The sequence below is a fragment of the Chlorocebus sabaeus genome, chromosome 9 (genome assembly GCF_047675955.1).
Source record: "Chlorocebus sabaeus isolate Y175 chromosome 9, mChlSab1.0.hap1, whole genome shotgun sequence".
Taxonomy (NCBI): domain Eukaryota; kingdom Metazoa; phylum Chordata; class Mammalia; order Primates; family Cercopithecidae; genus Chlorocebus; species Chlorocebus sabaeus.
In genome coordinates this window covers 73,834,926-73,847,220 of record NC_132912.1, presented here as the reverse complement: position 1 = coordinate 73,847,220, position 12,295 = coordinate 73,834,926, and the positions used below count along the sequence as shown (strand labels likewise).

At 35.4% G+C, this 12,295-nt stretch overlaps 1 protein-coding gene across 3 annotated transcripts in view; it reads right to left on the bottom strand.

The window, feature by feature from the left end:
- The window catches only part of CTNNA3 (catenin alpha 3), a 1,853,344-nt gene that overhangs the window by 821,665 nt on the left and 1,019,384 nt on the right, over nt 1-12,295 (bottom strand). For all 3 annotated transcript variants that reach the window (XM_007963302.3, XM_007963300.3, XM_073019108.1), the window contains one exon: nt 10,701-10,853. In XM_007963302.3, coding sequence (XP_007961493.1) covers nt 10,701-10,853 — 153 coding nt within the window. The remainder of the gene's footprint in view (nt 1-10,700; nt 10,854-12,295) is intronic.

Below are 12,295 nucleotides of genomic sequence, written 5' to 3'. Positions count from 1 at the left end.
TCTAGCCCCTTTGGAAAACAGTTTGGCAGTTTCTTATACAGTTAAGCATACATGTTCCACATGACTCAGCAAATCCGCTTCTGGATGTCTACTACAGAAACAAATATTTGTTTACAAATAGAAATCTACAGTCATTCCTCAGTCTAAATGTTGCCAGTCCTTCTGTCTCTAAACTTTCCCTCTATTCTCATCTTCTTTTCCTAATTCAACTTTTAACCCCTACATTCTCTTTAGTTCATAGTTTAGAAGCCTACTTTCAAAATTGGAATGTTTAATCCCAAACTAACTCAATCTCCATATAAATTCCCATAGGACCCAGTAGTTCATCAGTTATTACAACCATACATAATTGCCATTTACTTCTATTTAGCTCCTCCTAAATGCTATGATCCAAAAGGGCAGCATATACTTCCTCTGATTGTGATTGAATCTCTAGCACTAGCAGTGCTTCTGTTTTATTTTTAAATTTATTTGAAGAACATTTGGCCTTTTGCAAGCATAATGCAAACTTTAAACATCATATTGCTAGCTAAGAAAAATTTAAAGCAATGTAGATAGTTCTCCTTTGACCCAATGATCTGACTAGACCAATAGCTGAAATAAAATAATGAGAGTAAGACTTTAGAGTGAAAAAAGGAGAGGAAGAGAGATAATTTGTAATACACAGTCACTAGGCTGATTCAAAGCACCAAAGTGAAACTCTCCAAAGTGAAACTCTCTAAAGATGTTTCACTTTTATATTGGAATTCCATATATAATTTCATAAAAATGCCAACGTGATTTTGAAAACTCAAGTCTCCTCAAGTTGCTTATACCTTAGACAAAGTGATCAATGTAATTCAGAGTAAATTTGACTTTGTTTTTTAGTGATGGGAGCATTTCTTAAAAAGTATCAAATCTAACATTTCCGTCTTGCAGAAAGCACCAAACCTAGTTAATTTTCTCATGAAAGGAACTTTCTGGATATACAAAGCTACAGATTTAACTAGGTCAAACACACACATGAATGATCCTTTGGCAAGGTCCCCCTTCCTCTCTCGACCCCTACCCTAACATGGGTTGCAAGCAGCAGAGGAGATAAAGGGGAAACAGCTGATCTCCTCTGTGTTTCTCTAATCCATTTCAATTCACCTCCTAATTCAAGATAAATCACTACAGGAAAGAAAGCTGGGAGGAACCCACTTCCCTAAATCAAGTTCCCTCCCTGTATTTTACTAGGTAGTTGCAATACCTGATTCTTACCAAAATAACATTCTCTAGATCTTATTGACATCTTTAACAAAAATCCATCTTGTTGAGTCTTGTCTTTTCAAAACTCGACTCTAGAGCAGAAATTGCAAAACTAGTGATTCTTGCCATTATATATTGTCATAAGTGATGGGATTGTATTTTTACTCTAATTTTGTTTTAAATTGATTTAGCTGTCTACACTTCAAAATAAACAAGCCTTTACATTGAAATCCGTATTTCTTAGTTCTTTTGAGAAATGTGAATGTCTGTCAACACTAGGCCTGCATTCATGCACAGCAATAATTGACTGGGGATGAGTTGAGGCCAACCTCTTTAGACTGGGTGTATACTCATTATTTTACCACAGCCTCAAGCTGCTGAGCCCTTTCTTTCACTCATTACTTCTTTGTAACCTACTGTAACCATTTGAATTTTCTGTCTCTACCTGAGGGCTGAGAGGAGGCTGAGTGATAGGGAGCGGCAACTCTAAATGCATTTTAAAGATTAGGAAGAATATTCCTAATAAAATGCCCTTCGATTCTATACTTCTAATAGGAACTCAATAACATATTGAGGATTAAGTAAGGAAGCTAACTAGTATATACAACACTGGTTAAAAGACAAAAGGGTTCCAAACAATCAACCTACAAATGGACTACTTGTACTTTCTCATTAGAAGATGATGACTGATTTTCGTAGGTCTGGTGTCCTGGGCTAATCACTAAGCAATAGGTAAGCAGTTACTTAAGAGTTAGAAAGAATGACTGCATGCAGATTTTACAGGCAGAAGTGTGGGCTTCCTAGCTCTCTGCTTCTCTAATTAAAGAAGCTGGAATAAGAAGAAATCTAATCAACTCAGAATTTTTGCAGCCTGATGTACTCAATAGCAGGTCTTTTGCCCAAAAGCGTTCAGAAAGGTTTCTCTTCTCTTCATTTAAATAATTAAACATAAAACTTGGGCTCACTTTCTACTTTTAAATTTATTATGCTATCTTTATCCCTTTAATCTCTGGCATTGATAGAACTGAGCTGATATCTACTCTTCCATATATTAGCTGTGTGATCTTAAGTTAGTTACTTAATTTCTCTCAGCTAGGGTTTCCTTATCAGCAAAATGGTAATAATAGTATTTATCTCCATCATTGTGAGCATTGATATAATGAGGTAATGAGTGTAAAGTCATGATTTTGGCACAGATTACTAAATATTTTATTTATTTTCCTTTATTTTCTTCCCTTTACTTTTTATTATTTTTAAAGTTATTTTCATCCTATAAAAGCCATAAAATAACCACTCCTGCAATATGTCTAGTTAACTAGCCTCTTCCATTCACCATCAAATTACCTACACGTATGAAACAAATAAAATAACTCTCCCCGCTGGTTTTTAGAAACTTGAATATCAGGAATGGAGAAAATTATTTTAATCTCACATCTTCCATTTATAGATAATGAAACTGAATTCCAAAATTCAGTGACTTATTAAAAGCACTTCAGCATGAGAGTAGAACTTACTCATTTTAAAACACAAAAGACAAAAATGGAACGAGGCTTTAAACAGTAGGGTTCTGTATATATAAGCCCTAAAGAGCACATTGTAGGGACTCATTATGCTTGTGTTTAATTGAGTGAAATAGTGAATTAATTAAAAAGAACAGATCATCCCCAAAGTGCATGATCAGGCTGATGATTAAAACAAAGTTTGGTTTCAAGACTGGGATTATTCTTCAGCTAGTTGTCAATTAGTATGTTTGCTTGTTACCTCTTGACCAAATATCATGTTGGAGATCAATCTGGGGAAGTTTCCAAGTTCAGAGAAGTTTCACACACCAATTAATTGTATACCAAAACTTTGGGCCGGGCACAGTGGCTCACGCCTGTAATCCCAACACTTTGGGAAGCTGAGGCAGGCAGATCACCTTAAGTCAAGAGTTTGAGACCAGCCTGGTCAACATGGTGAAACTCCGTCTCCACTAAAAATACAAAAATTAGCCGTGCGCGGTGGCAGGCACCTGTAATCCCAGCTATTTGGGAGGCTGAGGCAAGAGAATCTCTTGAATCTAGGAGGCAGAGGTTGCTGTGAGCTGAGATCACATCACCGCACTCCAGCCTGGGCGACAGAGGGTGAGACTCGTCTCAAATAAACAAACGACAACAAAAGAACCTTGGGTACATAATTTTAGCAGAGGATTTTGCATATGACAACTTTTGACCTGTTAATGTTGCTGAAAAACAATTCTATCTGAAATTGAAAGTTGGATACAAGGGTCCAACAACTATATACATTTGAAAATTACCTTAAGTGAAATTTTCAAAAGGAAAATTTGTCAGAGGTATCTGAAGATTCAGGTGATCTCTTTTCAGGCAAGATTTTTGAAAAAAAAAATTAGAGAGGAAAGGGGAAACAAATGTTTCCTGAACAATGAAGTCCACATTGTGTGGCATTTGGTACTTTAATGCGTTGGTATTCATAGGATCCTACTTTCTTCATTGTTGCAGTGGAGCATCTCTTTTACAACGCAGAAATAAGAGCTATTAAATGTTTTTCCTAAGAACACCTCGCCAGGATTCAAACCCAAGTCTGTCTCCATATTTCATACGTTACTCAATAAATCATGTTGTTATGCACATTTCAAGATTTTCTATGGGGTTAATAGATGTTCATTTATTCAATAATTCATTCAATATTTATTGAACACTACACTTACTAAATGTCAGACTAGGAAACAAAAACAAAGGTTCTAGACAGTATGTCCAGGGTCCAGCACAGTATATAGTCACAATAGGCTTTAAAGACATATGTATTAAATAAACGAATAAAGACACTTCTGCTCTCAACTTGCTCATTATCTACCTAGAACTGCACTGTCTGATATCTGGCCACCAGCCATGTGGCTACTGAGCACTTAAAATGTGGCCAGGGTAGATTAAGATGGGCTTTAAATATAAAATATACATCCCAGATTTTAAGTCTTAGTATAAAAAGAAATATAAAATATCTCATTAATGGCTTTTATATTGATTTGATTTATATTGAAATTACAGTGTTTGGGGTATATTGAATTAAATGAAACATATTAAAATCAGTTTACCTGTTTAGTTTTTTACTCTTTTTAGTGTGGATCCTAGAAAATTTAAAACTATACATGTAATTTCTTTCAATTCTTATTGGCCAGCCTTAACCTAGTGCTGTTAAGTCCTGGGGCACTTGCTTTTCTGTTTCAAGTTCATTATTAAAAGTAGTTCTATTCTCTTTCTTTTATGTATGATAATAAGTTAGGTTTTAAACGCAGTTTATTTTAAATGCAATCTATGTTTGTGAGATTAGAATAAATTGTTAGAGGTTAGAAATTTTTGTATTCAGATGCAAAACAGTCCATACGCAGGCTCTACTAAAATATGACTTCCCTTTAGTCCCTTTCCTGATGAGAAGCTACCACAGTTCTCCAAATATATTACTGACAGCTATACAAGATGAAGTCTAACCTGCGCAGCCTGATAATCAAATATTTAAGGCTATTCAACTGCATCTATCCCATCTCATGCTCCTGCCAACTTAGCTATCTAGATTTCCTTTTTACAGTATTCCTGGAACACAGGAATGAGCATTGTGCCTTTATTCATGCTGTTATCTCTACTTGGAGTTCTTTTAAAACAAAATCCAATGACTGCCTAGTTTTTAAGGTTCAACTTATTGTTTACTTCTTGCCAAATTCCCAAACTACTATAATTCCATGTAGTTTTCTCTTTTCTCTGAATTCTAAGACACTAATATTCCATTTAAAAATATCTTTACTTGACTGTGGGAAGGCTCTTACTTTTCTATAAATGAATCATTACCCTTTTCTTATATTCCAAACACTGTCAGTGGAAAATGCATGCAGAAATCACTGCAACATAGAAAGGAACTCACTGTACATTCAGGTTAGGCTTTTAAGGGTCATGTTCAGCCACATCTTTCTAACAGTAAAAGGAATAAGATGCTGAGCAGTTTATAAGCCAGGGAGTGGGCAGTCACACCGGTGTGCTCTGTTCTACATAAGTAAAAGCATTCCTGACTATAGCATCCCTTCCCTACCAAAACAGGAGAGTTGCCAAGATGCTCACTTAGAACAGTTGTTGGTTTGTGTACAAGTGTTAAGTATGGGTTTGTTCTTTTTCTTTTACATCTTTTTGAGGGAAAGAAGAAGGAAGAATGGAAGGGGACTGTAAAAGCTGTATTTATTTATAATCAAACATATCCTTATTTGATAACAGATGACCAATTAAAGCAATGTGTGAAACTTGAGCAGCATTCTGTCAAAAAGCGAAGAAATTAGTAGAGCTCATAGCAATCAGCACTTCTTGCAAACAGCAAGAGTCCCCTCTAAAGCCTTCTGTCTTGGCACTGGGGCTTTGCTAAATCTGGCTCACCATTTTGCAAGTGGGGACAATCAGCTTTGTAGGTGGTAGGGAAGTATTATAATTAAATGTCCACCCACTTTTTCCTTTCTGATGAAAGGCTCCCATGAAACTTACTAAAATACGGTGCATAAATATAGATGAATTTTTGATGAGTAAGTCGAAGCACCAACAAACCTGGCTTTCCACATAGAGAAAATTCTTCAATTTATAGAGAAATTTCAGGCCTAGATCATTAATACCATCATATTTAATGATAACTAACATGATAAAATCCATAGGGTCTCTGGAGATGTCACTGTTTTTGTTGGTAGTGATTGTAGTGTTCAGCATGAACTGACTTGTAGAAAACAAATAGAATTCAAAAACAAGAGTGAAATTTTTCAAAATTGATTTTAGAGAAATATTAAATGATGGTCATTTAATCATAATAGCCTTTATAATAATAAATAATGAATTTATTAAATGTAATGGCATTCCTCTGAATAATAGTTATGTTACCACATTAGGTTTAGAAACTATATTTCTGAGATAGCAAATGGCTTGAAAGATGTTGTTGAATTGTCAGAAACTTTCTAGGAGGGAACTCTGGAATAGAGTCTATAGTGTCTGCTTTTGATAATTAATGGTAATGGCATTTACTAAAATTACTGTGAAGAATTAATTTTAAGTATTTATATGCAGCAGAGTAGGGAGCTTCTCTGCTTAGTAACTGAGCTCAGACATATATTTCAAGTCCAGTTACTAGAATCCACAAAGTCAATATTTTAGAAAGAAAAAGAAGTTAAAATTAATTGGTACTATAAATGTTTTCCTTCATTCAATATGGATTTATTGGGCATGAGCTGTATAGACTTTGCTATCAGAGGAGCCTCAAAGCAATAATCCTCTCTAGAACTAATGAATATTTTTATCTGTAAACTAAATTTCATATTTTTATCTTCCTATTCAATAGATTTTATTGGCGGAAGCCAGTAGAGATAATGGTGCCCTAAGTCACCAACAAGGTGAGATCAAAGTACTGGGGAGCATATGAACATATATGTTATTAATTGAACACCTTTGTCATTCATTGCTAATCACTATGTGAAAATGACTTTTAAAATACTCCTGACTACTTCTTATCCTTCCCTACTGTGGTTCTGTGGATCCAAGAACACAGAGTAACTTGGATGCTCAAAGTAGGAAAAGTTTGCATAATAGGTACTCAGTTCAGCATAACTAAGATAAAATTAGCCACAAAGTTCTAGATTCTCTAGTTACTGGCACTACCCAGGGTTTTATAACCATCATTACCCATGATCATTTTATACTAAACTACAATAATAGATGTGGTGACGCATCTGAGGTCTCCTCCTGTATTATTAGTATAGCGAGACACCTCAGATGTGTCACCACCAGAGAACAGGCACGTTCAGACCAAATTCATTGGCCACTGTCCTCCTCATTTCTGTTGTTTTTTCTCGAATTCCCCAGATCTTTTTGTTTTTCAGATTATTACCCACATAATTTTTGAATATTTCATTTTCTGCTTTGTGTTTAGTCCTACTTTTTACTATCTTTTTGTCAAAGTTTCATGTTAACCATTATTTGAAGAGTTCCTTTAACAGTGTGGAGGTTTTCTTCAAAGATTTGATAGAAATCTTTAAAAATGGGCTTTTTTCTCATTTAAGTCTTATTTCAACATGTTCACTGATTTTAGATTTCTCTGACAAACATGGCTGAGGTATCAAAACCCAGACATGTTGATAACAGCTTTTTCTCCAAGTCATTTAGAATATAAGACTTTCTGTCCTGCTGTGTCAAATTGCCCAACTAGGGAATAAGATGAGTGTATGTGCATGTCTTTGGGGTGGGGAGGTAGGGAGCAAGGAAGTGGGGGATCGTTAAACAGTCTATACAAGGAGAACTCACATTGTCCTCCGAAACTGATATATTTAGGCTCTCCTATTTTCCAGGAGTCTATCATAGACACTTCTGTCTCAATGTTTGTAGTAAATTAATGAATTAATGATGATTTTCTCTGTTGCTTTGGTTAGGAATATCCTTTCAAAAAAAGATTTTTCTGGGAGATAAATGCAGTACTCTTTTTTCTTCTTCATGAGATAGACACACACAGAGAGAGAGAGAGAGAGAGAGAGAGAGAGAGAGGGAAAAGCAACCTAGTGTGCAAGCAGTATGCCTAAAAATCATTTTCATTTTCTCTTGTTATAGGAAACTATAAGTCTGTAAGTCTCTTAGTTGAAAAAAAAATTTTGTCACATCATAGAACTTAAGAAACTTGGAGTGACCTTAGATATTTTTCTGTCTAACTTTCATTTTATAGATAAAGCAAATGAAACCCTGAGAAGAGTAGTGGCCACAAATACTTTGGTATTCCTTCTATTGAGAAATGCAATCTCACTGCTCCCTTTTCCTGTGTCTGGGCAGGCTCTGTAATTGGTTTGACCAATAGAATACAAATGACAACTTCGACTTCCTATTTCTTGCTTGCCTTTGGGACTTCTCATCTAAGAACCCGACCACCACGCTGTGAAAAGCTGAAGCTACATGAAGAAGCCAATGATTGATGCACCAGTCGACAACCACAGCTAAGCCCCCAGCTGACAGTTAACATGCACTTTCAGTCATGTGAATATGCCATTTAGCATGTCCGGACCAGGCCAACCTTTGGCAGACTCCATTCCCTGCCAGTATCTGACAGCAATCACATGAGAAACCTTAAGCAAAATTTGCCCAACTCTTCCTAGTTAACCCATAGATTAGTGAGAGATAACAAATAGTTGGTTTAAGCCATTAAATTTCAGGATGGTTTGTTATATAGTAAAAGCTCATTGGAAATGAAAGTGACTTAGACCAAAGCTTCTAAGCATTACCAGAGAATGGTACCAGCATTACCAGAGAATGGTACCAGAACTCATCCCAAACCTCGTATAATCTCATTATCTCATTATAATATGTTAAGGTAACATGTTGAGTTAAATTAGATCCAGTTTCAGTCTCCCAATAGTTCATAATTCCAAAATAGTGTATTCTTTTAAAACTCACATGGAATGCAGAATTTCCAAAATTCTTAAACTTTAAAACTAATTCTTAGAGCTGTGTCTACCTAACAGTAAGCCATCATTTGGTATAAGGTAGCACTCCCAAGTGTTCCTTGAAGGTAGTGTCTTAGTAATGTACCATGAAAGTAAGAGAGATAAGTAGATTTAATTTGTGTAAATTAAATTAAAGAGGTCTCTTTGCTTCAGGAATTTTCAAGAATGTAAATTTTCCAAGAGGAGCTATAGATAGTCATTTTTTTCCTAAAATTGTTTGACCAGGGCATCCTTCTTCATCAAAAAACTAAATTGAGAAATAGGAAGAGGAATTCAATTTTGTCAGCATAAACCAAGTTTTGCTTTCAGAGGATTTCATAAAAAGAAGTTGTTTTCATAATTCCGTGTGTCTTCAGCTTAGAGAATACATTTTTAGATAACACTTTTATATGACTGTCAGGGACTATGCTTAGTTATGTTTTTTACAACCTGTTCCCATTGCTTTCCCCCCTTACTTTTAACATTCTTTGCTGTGTACAGTTAATAAATCTTTCTGGAATGTGTAGATGAAGGAATAAATAAAAGCAGATAAATAATAAATAATTCAATTAATTAAAAATTATCCTGAAATGTTTCATTAACAATATCAATGACTATGAATGGGCCCAAAGGTTTTTGAGCCAACCCCTCATTTAGTTTAATAACCTGGAAATTAGCTCCAACTCTAATTAGCTTAGTTTGGGTTTTGTATCTTTATTTACATCTAAGGCCAATTGAAATGGTAACACTTGCCGTATCTAACAGAGTTCTTGGGAAATTCAAAGGAGATTTCAAAGTTGGAGGTGGAACAGTTTTGGGCTACAAAAATTGCAGTAATCATGTATTCATCCATTACTTTCACTTTCTAGTTCTGGAGATTGAGATTCAGAAAGAGAGTTTATAGTGCAAATGCTAGTGGCACTGGAAACCTCCTCCCCATGGATCCACATTAAAGATGTTACGAAAGTTCTCTTTTTCAGTAGATGTTATGTTGAATGGTGTGATTCCAATTCACATCCTGATTATTAGTCAGAAGCTTTACAAGCATTTGGGCCACAAAAACATATTTCGCCACAGAATTCATGACTGGTATAGGAAGGTGTGGTGGTCAAAACATTTAATAACCCGTATGGCATGGCCACTGACAACCAGAGTAGACACCAGCCATAAACGACTGGTGCAGCCATGCTCATGAGTATGAGCCATACTGAATATCATCTCAGCTCTAGCGATCTAGTAAATAACATTTCCCATTTCTTGCCACTGGTTTGTGGCCTTGTGAATACTGTCTTCTTATTTGTATTAGAAATTCCTCCATTCAGGCTGTCTCTTAAAGTATACTTCTGTTATTGATATCCATAATACAGTAAGTTCTATTATCTCTCTCCTGGGAAGCTATCAGCACTTCACAGCTCCTTCAGCAATATGCTATCCTGCTACAAAAAAATCATGGTGCGTTCCCATGTCTCCAGTTACCAAGCAGAGAGAATAATAGTTTTACTGTCTTCTCTTGCCCCTATGGGGACATGAGCCAATTCACTACCCCTACTTACTTATTCCTGGATCTCTCTACCCTGTATATCCTATATTCTTGTTCTGCAGTCCTGCTACATAGTTAAATATGACTTGAAAGGCTGACAGAATAATGCAGCTACAGAAAGATGGCAGAGAAATAATAAAATAATATGAGATGGAGTACTTGATACTTTTAAGTCAGAATGGGAAGAAAATATTTGTAAGGATAAATCAAAGTATCTGCATTTAGCCAGTTCCTTTGTGAAGCTCTGATAAAATATGCATTAAAAAATAAGACAAGCCAATGTGGAGTGATCTATACAATTGGACATATACACCTTCATATCACTTTGACCCGACTCTGTTGTATTTGTAACATGGTGTCAAAAGCTTTTATTTGGGTACAATTCAACCATAAATGGAGAATGGGAGCCTCATTCTCCCAGACTTTAGTGAGTTACAGTTCCAGCATGCTTACCTCTACAAGTCTGCTGGTGTGTTCATGAAATATCGCAGCATATTCTTTTATTTCCTTTTCCCGGCCATTCTTAGCAGCTTCAATGAGGACCAAAAGTGGGACTGTCGTATCCAAGAAAGAGTCTGACACATGATCTATAATAGCCTTGCGGAGCTGAGAAGAAATGAGAAATTCAGATTTTTTTTTTTCCAGGAAATAGTTCACTGTTTCCTTTTCTTACAATCTCAGTAGTTACACAACTCATTTTATTCATTTTTGCCCAATTCCTAAAATCACAATATTTAAGGATATAAAAAATGTCCCTTAAGAAACTGAAAAACAAAATATCCAGCCAAAAAAAATAAAAATCGTCTAGCAATAGTTCCTTTCTTCTCAAAAGTAATTTTTCTTAAGTTGTATTTAACCTGGAAGTCAGATTAAAAATGGTAATACTTTCTTTGTTGCTCAAAGAAATTATGCTGTTAGAATATGTATGCATGTGTATAAATAACATTGTACATCTTGTATTTTCATAATTACAAATTATAGAATGTTTTATACCTTGTTGGAGGAGCTGACGATAAATTTTGATTAGCTAAATTGTATACTTCATGGTAATTAAGCCAAGTTAGATCACCGATTATGCCAGTTGATAACAGGTTAATAGAGCAGGAAGAATAATAAATGAGTTTGATGTCCAATTTTCCCCATTTGCATTAACTGTTCTTGTCCTCACACCTTAAATTATGAAACAACTATAACATTCTGCTACAATTAAATTAGATTACATGTGAGCTTATTAATGACAATTAGGCAATTACTCTAGTCAGCAGATATTTTCTGAGATTTAAAACTGCATTGAAAAATTAATTCATTGTATTTATATAATATCAAGTCTTTAAAGATCATAATATCGGGCGGGGCACAGTGGCTCATGACTGTAATCCCAGACTTTGGGAGGCCAAGGCAGGAGAATCACAAGGTCAGGAGTTTGAGAACAGCTTGGCCAACATGGTGAAACCCCGTCTATACTAAAAATAAAAAAAATTGGCTGGGCATAGTGGCAGGCACCTGTACTCCCAGCTACTCGGGTGGCTGAGTCAGGAAAATCGCTTGAACCCAGGAGGAAGGGGTTGCAGTGAGTCGAGATCACACCACTGCATTCTAGCCTGGGCAACAGAGTGAGACTCCATCCCCCGCCCCCCACCAAAACAATCATAATATCCTGAAATGTTTCACGAACAATGTCAACAACTATGAATGGGCCCAAAGGTTTTTGAGTCAACCCCTTCATTTAGTTTAATAACCTCTGTACAATAAAACAAAAAAATAAATAGCTATCAGACAGAAAAATGTAATTTTTCTGTGAAAATTATATTTTATAGTTTTTTTTTTAAGCCAATAGATACTTAGTCTAGTTTTAGATTACTTGGGAATGAATGGTAATACATGTTTGGGGAACTGAATGCTAGAGCTACATAGAAAGTACTGTCTTCTATCATGATCATAGAATAATAAATCTGTAATAATTATAGGTTTCTGGAAGAAAAATACCTCTACCCAAAATGGTGAGCTTGCTCAGAAGCATTGTAAAAATTTTCTGACTATCAACAATT